Source organism: Melanostigma gelatinosum (assembly GCF_949748355.1).
Source record: "Melanostigma gelatinosum genome assembly, chromosome: 2".
In the NCBI taxonomy this organism is placed as follows: domain Eukaryota; kingdom Metazoa; phylum Chordata; class Actinopteri; order Perciformes; family Zoarcidae; genus Melanostigma; species Melanostigma gelatinosum.
In genome coordinates, this window is record NC_136635.1 from 11437902 (window position 1) to 11456717 (window position 18816).

At 41.1% G+C, this 18816-nt stretch overlaps 3 protein-coding genes across 3 annotated transcripts; all 3 read left to right on the plus strand.

The window, feature by feature from the left end:
• Nucleotides 1–5699, plus strand: eif3m (eukaryotic translation initiation factor 3, subunit M). The gene is made up of 11 exons (XM_079284043.1): nucleotides 1–116; nucleotides 778–910; nucleotides 1248–1386; nucleotides 1694–1817; nucleotides 2003–2097; nucleotides 2305–2388; nucleotides 2484–2583; nucleotides 3702–3783; nucleotides 4546–4689; nucleotides 5068–5128; nucleotides 5458–5699. Exons 1-11 carry the CDS (start codon nucleotides 75–77, stop codon nucleotides 5579–5581), a joined length of 1128 nt encoding a protein of 375 aa, XP_079140169.1. The 5' UTR covers nucleotides 1–74; the 3' UTR covers nucleotides 5582–5699.
• A 3352-nt stretch (nucleotides 5700–9051) lies between these two features.
• prrg4 (proline rich Gla (G-carboxyglutamic acid) 4 (transmembrane)) lies at nucleotides 9052–11043 on the plus strand. The gene is made up of 6 exons (XM_079292900.1): nucleotides 9052–9310; nucleotides 9411–9574; nucleotides 9681–9708; nucleotides 10209–10341; nucleotides 10641–10835; nucleotides 10960–11043. Exons 1-6 carry the CDS (start codon nucleotides 9217–9219, stop codon nucleotides 10985–10987), a joined length of 642 nt encoding a protein of 213 aa, XP_079149026.1. The 5' UTR covers nucleotides 9052–9216; the 3' UTR covers nucleotides 10988–11043.
• Nucleotides 11044–14942: 3899 nt separating this feature from the next.
• LOC306790086 (centromere protein N-B-like) lies at nucleotides 14943–18203 on the plus strand (the record flags this gene model as incomplete). Its single annotated transcript, XM_079286188.1, has 7 exons — nucleotides 14943–15182; nucleotides 16205–16402; nucleotides 16507–16608; nucleotides 17158–17212; nucleotides 17382–17491; nucleotides 17625–17748; nucleotides 18082–18203. 7 exons carry the CDS (start codon nucleotides 14943–14945, stop codon nucleotides 18201–18203), a joined length of 951 nt encoding a protein of 316 aa, XP_079142314.1.
• Between the last annotated feature and the right edge of the window lie 613 nt (nucleotides 18204–18816).

Below are 18816 nucleotides of genomic sequence, written 5' to 3' on the forward strand. Positions count from 1 at the left end.
TTTTCTTTTCCGCTCAGGTCTCAGCAGTGGTGGGAGCGTGGATTTCATCATCAAGGCTCACAAAATCACCAAAAATGAGCGTCCCGGCATTTATCGATATCACAGAGGAAGACCAGGTACGACCCACGTCTTTAAAAACTCACATTACATCTTCCCGCACGCGGATGAGTCGATAAATGGGAACTATCCAACCAGATAGTTTAGCATGCTCGCTAAAATGCTAACTTTTGCCCACAGTTACATGCTGATTGTTAGCTAGCTACCGTTACATGCTGAGTGTGTGACATATGTAGATGCACGTTAATTGTAATTATATCATTAAACTTGCCGTTTAGACGGTTTTTATGTAAATTTGTTGAGTATATTTATTTTTCCTTTTTCAGCTCAAATGTATTTTCTGTCATCAAATCTCGTCAATGTTGTTACGTTAGTGTAGCTAGGAATGCTAGCTGCTTAGCCATAACGTCACATCAAAATCAACAAACATGTATTCAAACTGACAAGTCACCTAAAGCGTCCTGTTTGTAAGACTACCATAGCTGATAGCTTAACATAGAGACATTATTAAGATGCGTTTACCTTTCACAATTGCTAACTGCAGCTAATATTTCTGTGACTCAAAACAATAACATGACAATATGTAACCATAGCTAGCAATAGCAGTTGGGTAAAAAACACCTAAATCTACATTTGTACATTATCGACACACAGCTTGGTACTTCCTGTGCTTTAAGGTTTTATGCAAACATTAATACTACTTGTTTTACTACGTAACAGGCTTCCGAGCTGAGAGCCTACATGAAGGCCAAAGGAGCTGAAATATCAGAGGAGAACTCTGAAGGTGGACTACATGTAGATCTGGCTCAGATCATCGAGGCATGTGATGTATGCCTCAAGGACGATGATAAAGGTAAGCCGTGATGAAGAACACCCCTGCTTCTTACCCATTGTCAGCTCTTAATAGATAGACCGACAATAACAAGCAATATGCGCTTTTCATAAGTAGATATTTGGACTTGTGTTACCAGGAAAAGCACAGGTTTAATTCATGTACATGTATTATGGCTTGTGTGTTTTAAGAGTCCCAGTAAGCTATTCCAGTGATTGATGTACAATACTAGGACCCTCGGCCTGGCCACCCTAAATGCATTGCAGTATCTATTCATGTTTAGTTCGCCTGACTCTGAAACTACTCCTGCATGACAGTATCTTATGACTCATGGCCCTCTCTCTGTGTCTCGCTGCAGATGTAGAGAGTGTGATGAACAGCATTGTGTCTCTGCTGTTGATCCTGGAGACGGAGAAGCAGGAGGCGCTCATTGAAAGTCTATGTGAGAAACTTTTGAAGTTCCGTGAAGGAGAGAGACCCTCCCTCAGGATGCAGCTGTAGGTCCTTTGTTTTGGTTCTCTTAAATCTATTTATAGTGCTGACTCTTATCATTGTTGTTTCCGAAGTGCTGACTGAGTAAACATGTCTTATGCATGGAGGCTAAGTTGGGCATTGTTTTGATGTTGGTTAATATGAAACACGCTGGTCTTGCAAGCTTGACATAATGATGTTATTTCCAACATCAACAGGCAGGAAAGCTTCTTTTAAAAACAAATGGCATGTGTCGAGGAAAACATGGAACAGTTAAAAATCAATACTCTGTATAAAATACTTGCCTATCTTTTTCTTATTTTGATGTTACAGGCTGAGTAACCTGTTCCATGGCATGGATGAGAACACTACAGTGAGGTACACTGTGTTCTGTGGCCTCATCAAGGTGGCTGCAACTTGTAATGCCATTGCCTTCATCCCCACTGACCTTGATCAGGTATATCTTTTCAGCATGATCAACTGGGATAACTGACCATAGACACTGCCTCAGCACTGCTGCTTCATATTGTGTATTGAGCTGCAGAGAAAAAAAAAAAGTAGTCACTCACATTTTTCAAATCAGCACAGGCTGCATTTTTCCTCTGCAGTTGATTTATGATGCCCGTTTGTGCTGCTGATCAGGTGCGCAAGTGGATTATCGACTGGAACCTGACCATAGAGAAGAAGCACACACTCTTGAGGCTGGTGTATGAAGCATTGGTTGACTGCAAAAAAGGGTAACTACACATAGGGTCAGATGGATTAATTCATGTTTTTGTATACACTAATGTGAACGCATAGGATTTAAGAACTCCTGTATGGAGAAAATAGTACACATTCGTCGAAAGTATATACATATCTCTAGGCCTAAGACTCTGTGAGATAGTGTGCTATCCTTGGTACAAGAGAGTCTTTAACAATGTTCTTATCTACTCGTGTCACAGCGATGCTGCAGCAAAGGTGATGATTGAGCTGCTGGGAAGTTACACAGAAGACAATGCTTCACAAGCGCGTGTTGATGCCCACAGGTAAACTTGAAGACCTCGTTTAACATTTGTCATTAACCCTTGATATAACGTACATCTCAAACATGCATACATCTATTGGGGTCCCTTATCTTTAGATGCATCGTCCGTGCTCTCAAAGACCCCAACACCTTCCTGATTGACCACCTGCTCACCCTGAAACCGGTTCGCTTCCTGGAGGGAGAACTGATCCATGACGTGAGTACTGAAGGCTCTGCAATGTCCAAAAAGAATAAGTTCCCTCATTGCGACAACCCTGTCAATCTCGTATGTGCATAATGCCCGTTTAGGTCATGTGATTACAATTATAACGCAAACTGGGTTTGTGTACATGGACATACGTATCTCCGTTATGCGGCTTATCTTGGGTTTGATCATACGTCATATGATGATTAACATCCCAGCCAGCCTGGACCCTCACCAGTTTGCATACAGATCCACAGAGGATCCCGTATCTACTGCTCTCCACTCAGCCCTCACTCATCTAGAAAATATCAACAACTACATCAGAATGTTTGTTGATTTCAGATCAGCCTTCAACATAACCTCCCTCATGAAACTGATTGACAAACCTATCACTCTGGGCTGGTTGTTAGACTTCCTCACGAACAGACCACAGGTGGTTCAAATCGGCAGCCACACATCCTCCACTTTAGTGTTGAACACCAGAGCTGTGTGCTCACTGCTCAGCCCCCTCCTGTTCACGCTGTACACCCACGACTGCTACCCCCAAACATGAAGAGAACTGTGTTGTGAAGTCTGCAGACGACACTACCGTCATCGGACGGATTACAAACAACAATGAGACTTCATATAGAGAGGAAATCAACAACGTTGCAGAGTGGTGCTCAGAGAAAACCTACTGCTCGACGTAAAACCAAGGAGCTGATTGTTGATTTTAGAAAAAAGGAGGCGAAGACACACGCCCCTGTCTATAACAATGGAGCTGAGGGGGAGCATAGTGACATATAAGGCATCACAACCCAATATTTAAATGCTGACCAGTTATAAAAGTAGAATGGTGAGCAACAGGAATGTTCGTACATTACCAGCTCAACAGGTTGAGACAATGAAAAATATTCCTAATAGGGCGTGAACTCAGATTTTTCTGTCAACAGACTGGCATTTCCACGGGTATTAATAGTTTAGCCCGATGTTCTTCAAGCACAACGTTTCTGCATTTGAGCCAGTGATTTGTATCATAACCTTAATCCGGACATGGTCATTACAGATTCAGCCTGTATCAATACAAAGATGATGTGACTGTTTCCAGAGTCTTTTAAAGGCATTTCTCCCTCTTCTGACTCCATTTTCAGCTATTAACCATCTTTGTGAGCGGAAAACTAGCAGCATACGTAAAGTTTTACCAAAGTAACAAAGACTTCATTGACTCTCTTGGTAAGTAACCATACATTGAGATATTAGTTGCATCAATTCTACACAAGCTTACGCACTGACTAATGTTTAAAAATACAGTAAAATTATTAAAAAATGTACATGTGATGCAATGTTCTGACTACCCTACAAACTAGTGGTTTTTGACTGATAAATGTCTCTGCTCTTTACCATATTTGTAAATCAGTATTGACATATTCTACCGTAAGCGTATTATAACGAAATAAACCTCTTTCATAATCGAATGCTGCCGCTCTAAGAGTGTATCAAGGGATTACCATCTTTTAAGTAGTTCTCTCTTCATGAAGTAGTGTTTCAAACTTTTCCCGCTGTAAGGGCATCCTTATTATGATTTATACTGCTGTTGCTATGATGGCAAAAAAAGTCAATCTTTAAGAAGGACAATACTCTTGGAATTTGAATGACAAATGTGAAGTTACATTCAACGACCATCTGAAGCACCTTTTCCTATAATCCACTCTTCTAGATTGAGCCTGTGTGCTGCGCTCTGTTGACACAGTCCAGGAATGTGTGTGTGTCAGCAGTGTGTCTCTTTCTCACTACTAAAGGCTTGGGTGTAATTACAAGCATGTGTAGGATGGACTGTCAAAACAGACCATGTGGAGTGGTGTTTGTGTTAATGAGTAGATGCACTGACTGCGTGCTCCTAAATGTAGAAACGATTATCACAGGGAAACTCCCCGAGTCCAGAGTAACCGACTGTGACTGTTTTGTGCTTAATGATCCCTGCGCGTTGCTCTCCAGGCCTGTCTCACGAGCAAAACATGTCCAAGATGCGTCTGCTGACATTCATGGGCATGGCTGTGGAATTCAAGGAGATCTCCTTCGACACCATGCAGCAGGAGCTGCAGGTTGGAGCTGATGACGTCGAGGCGTTTGTCATTGACGGTACGAGCACTTCACCTCAAATCAATCCTCGCTGGCTACCACTGTAAAGTGTACTGTTAGTTTCTCACAGGTGACTAATGGGGGAGGGTAAGGGAGTAGTGACTGAACAGCGGTGACAAACGGACACACGCTTGTACTCTTCTACCAAAAAGAAAAAAGATGTCCGGCTCTTTAAAGAAAGAATGCAGTGGTGATGATGTTTTACAATGGAACAATGGCATAGAACCAAGAATAGCACTTTCAGTGTTTTGTGACTTGGATTAGCTTCGGCTCCAATTTCATTTTTCAAGTGCATTCCCTATTAAAGTTGTTTTTATTGCTTTCTGTCAGAGCTTTTGCTGCCTCTTTATTCCTTTCCCGTCTGCTTTTTCATTCTAGCTGTTCGGACTAAGATGGTGTACTGCAAAATTGACCAGACACAGCGAAAAGTTGTTGTGAGGTAAGTACTTCAATCGTACATGGCTCAACAAATATCTGTATTAGAAGGGCAGCTATAGCAAATGTTGGCTTGGTACCAAACAAGACCTGATGTACTTTACCTGGATGATCAGAAAACATGGTCCTATACTGATGGTGCCACTGATGTGCAGTGTTAGTGAGAGGGTTATTAGTTGGGGTTAATGCAGGCAATGGAGTGTCTTTTGTCATCGTTAATATAGCTCTGTGTTTTATTTCCTCATAGTTGTGAGACGTGACCTTGGCCTGTATTTTTTTGTTTTTCTTTGTCAATTTAACTTTCTTGCTTTTTTGTGTTTTCCACTCAATCAGCCACAGCACACACCGCACCTTTGGCAAGCAGCAGTGGCAGCAGCTGCACGACAGCCTCAGCTCCTGGAAGGCCAACCTAGCAGCCGTCAAGACCAGTCTGCAAGCCCTGTCACCTTCTGCCTAATTCCACCCTAACCCACCTGTCTGGACTGCCTGGCCCTCTATTCTTTTCTGCTTTCCAAATCCCCCAGACTGAATTGATCAGTTTTTATATGAATCCAATAAAAGAACAGTGGACATCACCTGTGCTCCTTTCTTGTTAAATATTTAAAGATAGCTAAAGTTCTTTTCAAGTTAAATAATGCCATAAACGCACAAGGAACTGGAAATTGATCAATTTCAAATTATGTGCAACAGTAAAAAGCGTCACTGTGCCCTTAATGGATAATTCATATATTCAGACAACGACCCCACTAGCTGCCTTATGATCTTTTCAGAAAGCCATACAGTGACTTTAATGGGGACTCGTCCTCTAGCGCTTCTCAACATCTGGTTGTACTTAAAGGACGCCATGTTGGTATTAGATGAGCTGTAACTTTGGGTGAGAAATAACCTGCAACAAGAGGGTCACTTGTCTGGGAACACGAGAGGCGACAACAGTAATGTGAACTCTTAAGATGACCAGGTCTGCTGGGGTCAGAGCTGTATTACTGTCGCATCAACGCTCAAAGGCTGATTCACTGCCACTACAAATGTGGAACTGTCCACCGGGTTAAAAGATACTGTTTAGCTGGAGTCGGCATGACTCACTGTCTTTTGAGGTCTGTGGAAAGACGAGGACTTCGACAGTTTTTAGTTTACCTTTCCTTTGCCCGTTGATGTAAAGTTAAGTACCATTTATCCCACACAGTGATCTATTCTCGGGCACCGGTCCAGAGCATGCGGATGTGGACTCTACTGATATATGGCCCAGGCATTAGGTGTAAAAGGGGTCTGCTGGAGTTCTCTCCCTCTGGGGCTGTGATGAAATCAGCAAAAACTGACACAGTGCAGACTACTGACATTGCACTCTTTAAATCCCCACCCCAAATAGACGGTGAATTTTCTTTGAGTAATAAAACCACAGTTCAGCTTGTTTACTTTGTTTTTTAGTGGTCTGCCACTCATTCTGTCCTGATTAAAGTTGTAATCTGATTATCTCAGCCCTGCCACTAAAATAGTTTCACTGCGATGAAATGGGCATTAGAGGTACACATGTATTGCTGCAGTGTGTCCTTTTCCCTATCAGAAGTCTGCAGAGGCTCACCGCTCACTTGTGTTCGGTTGTCCACAGGGAGCACGCATCTCTGACGCTTATCAACGGGTGTAAATCACAGAACACATTCTCAGAAGTGTAGCCTCATCACGGCCACCTGCAAGGTGGAGCAGATAGAAACCAATGTGATGCAATGTTTGTGAAGCTCCATATGGTTTCCATTGCTCAGCATATGCTCTTTTTCTCTGCAAGTTATTGCTTCGCAGCTACTTTTCTCATCCTGTAAAAGGGATCTCTCTCGCTCTCTCTTCTTGTCTCTAATTAGTTTTACTGGCTTTCAGTAACTGTTTTGTGGATGGTCCGTCATGTGAGATGTCCCAGATGTAAAGACTGTGCTGTGGTTGGTTTATCTGGTGCAAGCCCCATGACCCCTTCTTATCATAGTCAGATAGAAGTAGTTCTGCATAGTTCAGTGATAAAAAAAACAAATGAGTTGATATTACATTTGGAAGCTGAGCTGCTTAACTGGCCTTTTTGTGCACATGCAGCTCACGTTCTCAGCAGGGAAGTAACTATACTACATTTACTCCAGTACTGTATACTTATTTATATTTAACCGCTATAGATAAGTTACTTTTAAGATTACAAATGAATTGATCTAATTGGGGCCCCATGTCACGTTTTAGATGTCTGCAGTTCCACCAAATATTTCCTCTCTACTTTTTTAGATGGTTTCATTTAAACAACTGTTCACCAAAGATTTAACACACAAAAATAACAAAGATTAGAGAACTGCAGAACTTATTTTTGTTCTTCCAAAAATAATCATGTCATGACCCCTCAAATTTATTTTGTGACTGTCACAGAGTCTGGCCCCTTGGTTGGGCTAAAACTAGATTAAATGACCTAACTTTATATAAAGTAGTTAAAGCTACTCAACCAGCTATAACCGTACAGTAAAGGGCCATTTCCTTCCTTCTAACGAGTACTAAGTAATGGTTTTAAATACTTGTCCACTGGTCCAATTTACTGTGTTTTAGCACAAACGTTGCTGTGTGAGCTGATGTAGAACCACATGGATTCCCCGGCAGTAAGACACTATTAGTAATTAAAACATTGATATATTGCTATTGATATACGTATGTGGTGTAAGGTGACTTCTGAGATCATCACAGACTAGATAGTCTGGAATATCTCCTTTTCCTCGCCCCTTTTCTTCATGTCAACATTCCTCTGGGTAAATCTAAGACTGTGATGGTGTCCAGAGACGTAGCCAAGTACAAGATGGGGGCTCTCACTGCTCTTCAATTACCACCATCCAGTAGTCAGCCAGATAATGTTCATTTGCATCTTCTCTCTGCTTTTAATAAACACTGACCAAGAAGCCCATAGACGGGTATTTACATGGACTGTGAAACATGAACACTATTATGGACGATGGTTTGTCCAGGCAGAATTGGAAACTTTATCTGCATGTGTTGCTTCATGTTTTGCTCTTTGCGGTGTCTCTAAAGTTGCTATAGTCACCATTCTTTGTGGTGGAAAATGACAGACTAAGTGTATTTTAACACAGATGCCTATTACGCAACATTTTCCCATACAAGGCCTGAGAATAGTTGTGTAGTCACCAGCTCTCGAGCTACTGAGAGGAGACTTTAGTGCTTTAAAAAAAAAAAAGAGTCCTGATGCAAAGATCCCAAAAGATAGCATCGTGTTACAACAGTAATTTGCGCCGACCCATTAGAAGTGAAGATTAAACTTTGATATTGAGACTGAATAACCCTCTAAGTGTCATTAAAGTCAGATTGCCCTTTAAATCCTAATAGATCTTAGTGTGGAAGATCAAGTGGTTACATGACAAAACATCAGTCATGAAACCATCATGTCAATGCCTAAAATGGGGAGGTGTCACCTGCATGGAATAAGGGTAAGGACTTAATATCATAGGTACTTAATCATGGCTTTACTTTTATCATGACTTTATCATGGCTTGCCAGCTACTTCCACTTTCGTGGTGTCAGCTGCCATCTAGCGTCCATCTTTATTTACATAACTTATCTCGATTATCCAGGTAAACGTGATCGATTGGTTGAGTCTGCGCAGGTAGTTTAGGAGGTGCTCAGGCCACATCTGTTCGGAGTAAACAACACCATTTTTTTATCTACCGGGACTGTCTGGAGTTTTCGGGCACACCTTTTCTTTTTTTTTGATCTTCAAACTACATGAACCGTGTTAAAGTTGTTCAAAGGAAGTTGCTGCTCAGCTGTTTGTCACTGTCGCTGAACGTTTCCTGACTACTCTTATCTGCGTCGGGGCTGTGACACGCGCACCTACCGCTCGGTTTCATTTTGTTGGTGTTGGAACTCTTTCCATCATTTACCTTTAGTAACACTTCTCATCATAGGTAAAGTAGAATAGGTAAGCCCATCTGGTGCCGGTTGGTGAAAGAAAATTGTGCATAATGGTAGTTTTGTAACTGCTGGATGCGTTGTTAATGGTGCTGTGCCCTCTGTACTGCCAACTCATGCCCTACCCGCTGTCCGCGCGCAGGTGCACGCACGACCATGTTGTTTCATCTGTTCATACTCCTTCAACTCCTGTCTTGTGGAGATCTGGCCTGTGTGAGGAGGTTGCTGTCGAAACACGAAGACCAAGAAGGTGAGAGATATTGTAGAAGAACGACAAATGAATCCACTTGGCACCCTCCGACCTGTCAGTTCTGTTAATCATTTCACCTGTTTGGACACGCGTCCTATAGTGTTCGTGGATGAAGGGGACGCGAATTCGTTCCTGGGTCGCCATCTGTTGTTCAACCGGTTTGACTTTGAGATTTTCGTTCCTGGAAATCTGGAGAGGGAGTGTTATGAAGAAGACTGCAATTACGAAGAAGCAAGGGAGGTCTTTGAAAACACCCCAGATACAGTTGAGTGATGCTGTTCAGTGGGCTGCTCACTGAGGATATTGCATCTGCACAAAGACACAGGCCTCACATCAGAGTTCACCATACTAATGATACTTTGTTTTGCAGAAAGCTTTTTGGGAAAAATACTCTGCAGGTAAGAGATAAGCCTACATACTGCAATGTGTTATGCAATGACGAGTTGTGTATGTTGTTAAGGAACACTTGTGCCTTGCCTGTAGCAAGTACACTTATGTGCTTTCGAAACCTGTTTCCCCACTTACAAGGCTACATGGTGGTTCAATGAAATGCAGTTTGTAGTCTCATTTTGCTACATAGGAAAAACAAAAATGTATATATATATATCATATGTGGAGGATAAATTAGTACAGTAGCTTTGAAAGTTATTGCTTGGTCTGCAGTCAGTAAGTTACCCCTTCAACTCTGATTTGTTTTGCATTAGGGATGAATGAATTCTGAGCAGATCTAATCACTGTGTGTCTGCTGCTGTAAAAGACCAAACTATTCTAGACTGCTGCTCTCAAACCCCCAAAAAAATCAATATTGAATGGAAAAAGAGCAACCACCCTGTGATATACCTTTTATCACGTAGTACAACTCCCGCTGTCCAGTTACTCACTGTGGTCTGATCTACAGAAAAGGACAAACGCTACACACGGGTTGATGTGACCTCTCTTTTGGTGGGACTGGTTGCTGCTGGTGTGGCCATTGTTGTCGGCGGCCTTCTGCTCTGGTATTTCTGTCACGGCAAGCGCTTCAGCCGTGCAAAGTAAGTGAAGGGGTCTTTATCATATATTTGAGTGTTTGGTATTTTTGCTTGGAAATTGACTGAAATGATAAATAAATGATCAAAATAGTAAGAAATACAATCCATTTTCTATGAATCAAGTAATCACTTAATACATCGATCTATACCTGTTCAAACATTATGCTTCTTGTCACACCTAGAAATAAACGTTGTTGTGCACAGTTGTACAACAAGAATAAAGTCCCACTGTTATCTTGATACTAAATGGCATTCAGTCTGGTCACATATGAATCATATGAATGTCTACACTCCTCTCAAAGCTCCGTCCAGGTGCGACCGAGGAGGAGTAATGCTTCACTAATAATGCGACGGCTAGAGGAGGCATCCTTGCAACCTGTGCTCCCACCTGCACATCCACCCCCTATGGAGGCAATGGACCCAGTGGGGTTGCCTTCTTATGAGCAGGCAATTGCAAAAAGTGGACCGCATGATGCCCCGCCTCCTCCCTATCCTGGGTATTTGCATAATGCATTTTTATTTGCAGTTATGTCATAACTCACTTTTTTTTAATTGTATGCAGTCACAGAGAGCTCATTCAAATATATCTTTTATAACATCTTCTCTTATTTTTGGTTTTAGCTCACGACCTGGGAGTGTTCGGCGGTAGTATCTCCAGGACAACACATCTGCATGTCTGTCAACAATTGACAACTAACATTTACACTGTTCTACACTGCTTAGCATTATATACCTTTTTTTTCATCATCACAATATTTTTAAAAACTTCTTATGCCTTTATGTTTATTGCTCTGATTATCTTTTTACACTCGTACATTTCTAATGTTTCTGGCTTGTTGGGGTACCTTTTACGAAGCAGTATAATCCAACTTCTTAACACGCTTGTGCCAAAACATAGTAGTCTGTTGTCTGGACTAACTATTTTCCCAGGTCTAATTATGCTTTATTATATTACCATACACCTGTGCTGAATACGCTTCATAATACAATTCAACCAGTTTGCTGCTTTTTGTCTAAATGTAAATGAAGACTCTAATGAATTGGACATGAAGGCTTTAAATTGCTGGAGTATTAAGGTGCTTAGGAGCAGTTGCTTCAGACACAGCATGCATCGACTGACTGAGAGAAAGTATTAATTGCAAATGAAGAGAAACGGACTGATCTGTGTAAACAGCTTCCGGTCTCCAGAAGGAAAAATAGTAACACCCAAACTGATTTCAATGGCATGATCGTATTCTATATAATATTGCCATACAGAAAATACAAGTGTTTTTATTTCACTGGTCTACCAGCTTGCTTTGTAACAATTCACTTTGTACTTTAAGCTTAACATCATCTTTTATTCCTTTTTTTTTTTTTTTTTTTAAAGTGTGATTCACCAATGCTGTTATATGTGAAATAATGTTTAATTTCTATAAATAAATTGTGGTTGATTATTAAATGTACGATAATGTTTTACATTTATACGGAACAATAAATGTGAGGAAAAGGACAGCTAAAACATATTTCAACAGTTGGGATGTACAGTTTGTCAGGCTGGTGTTTCATTCCCATCAGATGATGCAGAAACAGGGTGAAGAAGTTATGTTCCTCTAAATTAACATTAGCAAAGTCTTATGACATGAGACTTAATGTAGGGGTAGCCTTGTTGACGCTGATCTAATGTCAGCTAACGTTACTAACGTCACGTAACTTAACCGATCATTTTAACAAACGTGATATATGTATACATATATGTATGTGTGTGTGTGTGTATATATATATATAGTTTACGTAATCTCTATCTCTCTCTCTCTCTCTTGTGTAATGTTTACAACTCATAGCTGTACTGAATGGTAACAGCACTGAAAGATAAAATAAAAATAACTTAGGAGCAGTTGCTTCAGACACAGCCGATTATTAGTAAATCAAATAAAAAATATATTTGACGAATATAAGAAAATAATTATTATTTCTCTCTCTCTGTCTTGCACAATCACACGCATGCGCTCACACACATGCGCGTCCCTAAATACCATATAACAGACTCAACCGAGGTTACTTAAGCCTTAAGTAACCTCGGTTGGGTCTCGGTTGGGCCGTGCATCGTTGCATTGCAAGCGGAAGTTATATTTACCTGCCTTCCTGTTACACTGCAACAACTTCCAGCCGTACCAAAGTTATTTTACACACAAACACTCAGATACCCCTCCACAATGAAGTAGGCTGTCTCCTGTGTGCTTGGTGTGAAAATGTTCACTGTGTATGTGCTTGTTTTCAGTGTGTGTCAACATTTCAGTGCATGTGTGCTTGTTTTCAGTGGGCGTGTGTGAACATTATTTGTGCATATTAGGGGTGTAACGGTTCGCAAAATTCACGGTTCAATACGATACAGTGGTGCCATGGTTCGGTACGTTTTCAACACAGCAGAAAACTAGAAACTCCAGAGAAATGTCCTTGATTTTAAAATATATTTATTCATTAAAACTAACAAAGTATTTTTTTTTACTTTGAACAATGATGGAACTCTACCTAAGTGATCCATCTTCTTAGCAACACATAAAAAACAAAAACTGCTGCTTAAAAAAATAAATGTGGTGTTGTTACTTAACATCACCATCATAATTTTGAAGGAGTCTTTGAAACCGCCAAGTAGTGTGCCAGCTAGTCGACAAGCTGTCCAGCCCACCAGTACTCAGTTACCCTGACTTCAACCAACCATTCGTCCTCCACACTGATGCATCACAAGAGGGCCTCGGAGCGGTGTTGTACCAGCAGGGGGAAAGCAAGCTGAAGGTAATAGCCTATGGCTCCAGAACACTTACCCCTCCAGAAATAAATTATAATCTGCATTCTGGTAAATTAGAGTTTCTGGCACTAAAGTGGGCTATTTGTGAGCGTTTCAGGGACTATCTGTTCCATACTCCTTCCTTTGTTGTGTATACTGACAATAATCCGCTCACATACAGACTGTCAACTGCAAAGTTAAATGCCACAGGGCAGAGATGGGTAGCCGAGTTAGCGGATTTCAATTTTACTATAAAGTACAGGCCAGGTAAAGCAAATGCGGCTGCAGATGGCTTATCTAGAATGCCTATGTATTTTTGAAAGGTACATAAGTCAGTGTACAGAATCAGTCAGTCAGGAAACAGTGAGTGCCACTAAGCAGGGTATCCTGGTGCAGCAGGAGGAGCCAGCACCGTTGTTGAGCTCAGTCTCATTCAGTACACTTCAAGAACAGGCAGAGACAGACAGGTTGGTCAGCACAGTACAGCCAATATCCAAAGACAAAATACGAGATGCACAACAGAAAGACCCGGTAATAGGCAAAGTATTGGACGACAAAATGAAAAATGAAAGGCCTAGTCCCAATGTCCTAAGGAAGGAAAGCCCTGAGCTGAGAAACCTTGTTAGGGAATGGAGTAAACTGGAGATCAAGGCAGATGGAATTTTGCATAGGAGGAGTCAGTCTAGATGTCAGCTAGTACTCCCCAAGATCTACCATCCTCTCGTTCTGAAAGAGCTTCAAAAGGAAATGGGTCACTTGGGCACCGAAAGGACAGTTAATCTGATCAGAGACCGTTTCTTTTGGCCAAAAATGCAGCGTGACGTAGAGCACTTCGTGACAAATGTGTGTGAATGCCTCAAGAAGAGGAAACCAAACCGAACAAAACGAGCTCCGATGATGAGTATCAAAACCACTCACCCATTCGAGTTAGTCTCAGTGGACTTCCTACACCTGGAAACATCTAAAGGGTGGTATAAATACATTCTGGTGGTTATCGACCATTATACACGCTTTGCCCAAGCCTACGCAACTACCAACAAATCAGCAAAAACTGTGGCTGAGAAACTATTTGACGATTTTGCTATGAAATTTGGGTTTCCTGGAAAAATCCATCATGACATGGGCAGGGAATTTGAGAACCAGTTGCTGCACCGTCTAAAAGAGCTCTGTGGTATCAAGGGATCACACACCACTCCTTATCACCCTCAAGGGAACGGACAGACTGAAAGATTCAACAGAGCACTTCTCTCCATGTTGAGAACACTGACAGAGGAACAGAAAACTGACTGGAAAAGCTATCTTCCTAAAGTCCTGCATGCTTACAATTGCACCTCGAGTGATGCAACAGGCTACTCTCCATTCTTCTTGTTATTTGGCAGGACACCCCGGCTTCCAGTGGACATCCTTTTTGGAATCGAAAGGGAGGACCAGCCAGGCTCATATCAAGCCTATGTGGAGAAATGGCGAAAGAGGATGACAGAGGCCTATGAGATCGCATCTAAACATGCAGGCAGGTCAGCCGACAGAGGAAAAAAACAATATGACAAAAGAATCTATGGTCCAGATTTACAAGTGGGAAGCCGAGTCTTGGTGAGGAATATGACAGAGAGAGGAGGACCGGGCAAACTCCGCTCATACTGGGAGGACGATGTCTACATCATCAGAGGACGGAAAGGGGATGACAGTCCAGTGTTTGAGGTCCAATCTGAGAGTGGAAGAAGTAGGACAAAAGTCCTCCAGAGAAATCTGTTGTTGCCATGTGACTTCCTGCCTGTAGCTGAAAACACAAAACCTAACACACTCCAAAGCACAGAGCAAGTAAGGACAAGAAACAATAATGGAATCGATCAGGGACTCAGAACACAGCACATCCTGCAAACAGACACTGATGAAGAATCAGATGAGGAGTTTCCCACAGGAGTACTGTCTTGGTCATCTACAGAACAGGAAGATCCACTTGCACTCAATCCGACAGCACCGGAATTCCATCCTCAGGACACAGCTGACATGTCAGATGGACACCACTCGCTCCATGGAGCTCATGACGAACGGGATGCTGCCGTTCTTTGGTGCGCCCGTGATCATACACTGACGGGAGGGCAACATATGCTTAACTACTTTAACTTAAGTATATAACGTTAGTTACGTTTGATTTAGACTGATAAAGAACTACTTACCTAACTATTAACTCTATATAAAGTAGTTAAAACTAGCTCCATCTCGACGAGATGCACAATGCTTTCATACATTAGTTTTCACAATGTTATGACAAAGGACATTGTGCTAAAGAAACAGTACTTATATTTGATTTACTGACAATACCTCTCTGCTTTTAGTGAAATAGGATATGAAATTCAGGCATTTTATATGAATTAAATGCCTTTAAATTATTGTATTGGGGTTTTCTTTTGTAAAGTGTCATATATACTTCTTCCGCCACTGTGCAGTTGGTAATTGTAGGCAGAGATGGGCAGTATTTCAATTACTTGTATTTGAAATACGTATTTCAATTACTTTGAGTATTTTGTAATTGGTATTTGATAGGGCCGATGAAAAATCGAATGTAATTTGTAACAAAATACTTTAGAGTGGAGTAATTTTGTATTTAAAATACTCAAAATACTTTCTCCACCAATCAAAAAACAGTTCACGAGTTCAGTCTTCAGATCTTCCAGTTCAATGGATTGTCTGTCAAGGTAAATATTTGATCTGAGTGTGACAGATGTCAACTAGCTTAATGTATAATTTATGTCTGGGTCTGGCTACATAGCCTATTGTATATACATGGTGATGGTTATAATATCAAGCTAGCGATTTATGCTAACATGCTAATGACGCTAGCATGCTGTCTATATACATGGTGATGGTTATAATATCATGCTAGCGATTTATGCTAACATGCTAATGACGTTAGCATGCTGTCTATATACATGGTGATGGTTATAATATCAAGCTAGTGATTTATGCTAACATGCTAATGACGCTAGCATGCTGTCTACATACATGGTGGTTATAATATCAAACACAAGTTAATTATAAAGTTGCATCATTGATACACATTGTATGGGCATCTCTGTGTTTAACATCCTGTATTCTAAGTATACTTTTGACATTGCATTCAAGGTGTCTATCAAAATAAAGAAGCACACAGACCAAGCCGTATGGATTCGTATTGAGTGGGGAGACGCTTTCTCTCGACCCAACCACCTGAAACCAACATACGTCGTCCACTATCTCCAAACCCCGTACGTCTTTGTGACCAACCTGACTTCCAAGCAGAAGCCCCTGTTGTCCCAGGTGAGGGTTGAGTTTCATGTTCAATCCAGGACATTGTTCGCACAGTTGCCGGGTTGCCGTTTCTTCTGTCTTTTTTCATTTTAAGTAAGTGATGTACTTTGCAGGCCATGGTTCTGTCCACCAGACATCACGCTATCAAGGATGCTAACCTTAGTGGACAGAAACTCACTGCCATTAGGGACCTTCTGATGAGGAAATATCAACAGGTAGGCTGTTCAAACTACAACCACCATACAAAGCTCTGTATGCCCCCCTTAATTAAAGATTGCTGATAGGCATTGAACCCTTGACCTCAATGACCACCTGTTGAGGAAGAATGTAAGTTGCGATGTTCACCCTTTATGAACCTTAACTACACTTACATATTTACCTTTTTTGTAGTATAAGCTTGGTTTATTCTTATGTTTAATATTCATAACACAAAAAGTTTACAATCCTAACAATGAACTGAAAAGCATCGCACATTGTCTTCATCCCTCTGTGTCATTAAACAGAAGTTCTGTTAAAGATGTTACAATATATATATCTATTGTAAACATCCATCATGCTGCCAAACTACTTCCTGGTTCAGGTTTGACCTTTGCACATGCAAAATATCTTTGATTACATAATGTCACAGTTCATGTCTAGAGATCCACTGAACAAAGAGGAACTCTGAGCCTACGACTAACTTATTTTAACCCGTGAGTTTTGTTATAAAAATGATTGGTCTGATGATTTATATTGGGAATTTTGTTTTAACTTTTTAATTCTAGGTGTTTCCCACCAAGTATCCAAGTCCTCTTGCAGCAAATAACCAAACTATCTCAAGTATGTTAATCAAATCATTTGATCTGAGCAAAGCTGCTTTCATATTTTTTATAAGATCACACACACTTAAACATTGTTTGTTTTACCCTCATGTATTTGGCCTTAATGCGTTCCTCTGGAAGAATTCTGCTTTGTAATTCTGTTTATTTGGCTTCTGTCCTATTTACAGACCCGCTCATAGAAAAAGAACAAGCTGAGCCTGCAGCAAACAGACTTCACATGGCCTGCAAGGCCTTTGGTGGTGGGGCGTTACCTCAGCTCCAGTCTGCAGTTTACATGGTATCCAGAGGCATTTCGATGATACTGAGTCTCAGCCTTAAGTCGCTGTCTCACTATATCAGTTCAAAGATTGATAAAAAGGTCAGTATTGCTCTGTGCTGCCATCACCTTATGTTTTGTGTTCTTTCCTCAGCTGGAGACAAAGTTCAGAGACCACTCCAACAAGACCATGACTGAGCGGGAGGAACCCTTCAGATGTGTTGTCAAATTTGCAAGCACGAACCTCCTGGAGTCACTCAGACACTGTGCATCTTCAGGTATCAAGAATGTGTTCGCTACAACCCTATGTGTGTTAGCAAGGAAACAATACTTGGATTGTAAACATGTTTTATCCTCTTGGCAATTCCATAAATGACCACAAGAGGGCACACACTCTCTAGACTAGAGGAAATAGCCCCTCTGTAATGCTCCTACAACATAATCTATCATGAATATGTCTGTCAGTGCATTCAAAGTGTTTTACCCCACTGTCCCATGGGTTATTTGTGATTATTACGTTTTTAACAATGCCAACAAAATCGTAAGCGAGTGTAATTTGTCTCTTTTGTTTTTTAAGTATGATCAACTAATTTCAATGTTGTTTTTTGCAGGAATTGCCTCCACCCCTGTCACACCTCTGCTCTCATGTATCCCCTTAAAAGGAAGAAATAATTTTGTCATCACAGACAATGGCCCTGGTCCCTCCTCACAAACGCACCAACCACAGAACTGATGGCCGACAGGCCCTTCATTTAAAGCATTCACAGTGTGGCCCGCCATGTTCAGTCCCCCCGGGGTTTGCTTTTATCATTCCTTGTTCAAGACTCTCCGTGTGATTGCAGTTGCAACCATGTCAGTAGTTGGCAATAGATTATTGTCATTTTGTCATTTATTTTTAGTTGTTTTTTAAGTAGCAGAATGTTACTGCCATGAAATGTTTTCTATGTACAAATTGAATATAAAAGCAGGATTTTCAATATTCTTGTATTCTCTTCATGTTATTTGATCCCCACACTCTTCCCCACATCTTTTCTGTATTTTTCATGAGCTACAGTGTTACTACAATGTGTTGTGGAGTATTGGCTTTGTATAAAGGTCTGCTGGAAGGGAACTTTAGTAAACCAGCTTTTTATAAGTTGCTTGTTTCAGGGTTCATTAAACTCTTTAAATGACAGGTGCACATTTTACAAGTCCGTCTTTAAACAATACTTAGATGCCCATACGTACTTTTAAAGAGTTTATGGTTCCGCCTGTCAAAACTACCAGCAAAGAGTTCCCTTCCCAACACAACTACACTGCAAGAGATTGGGTAAGAGTCCACTCGTTCTGCTCTAAAATGTATTTGT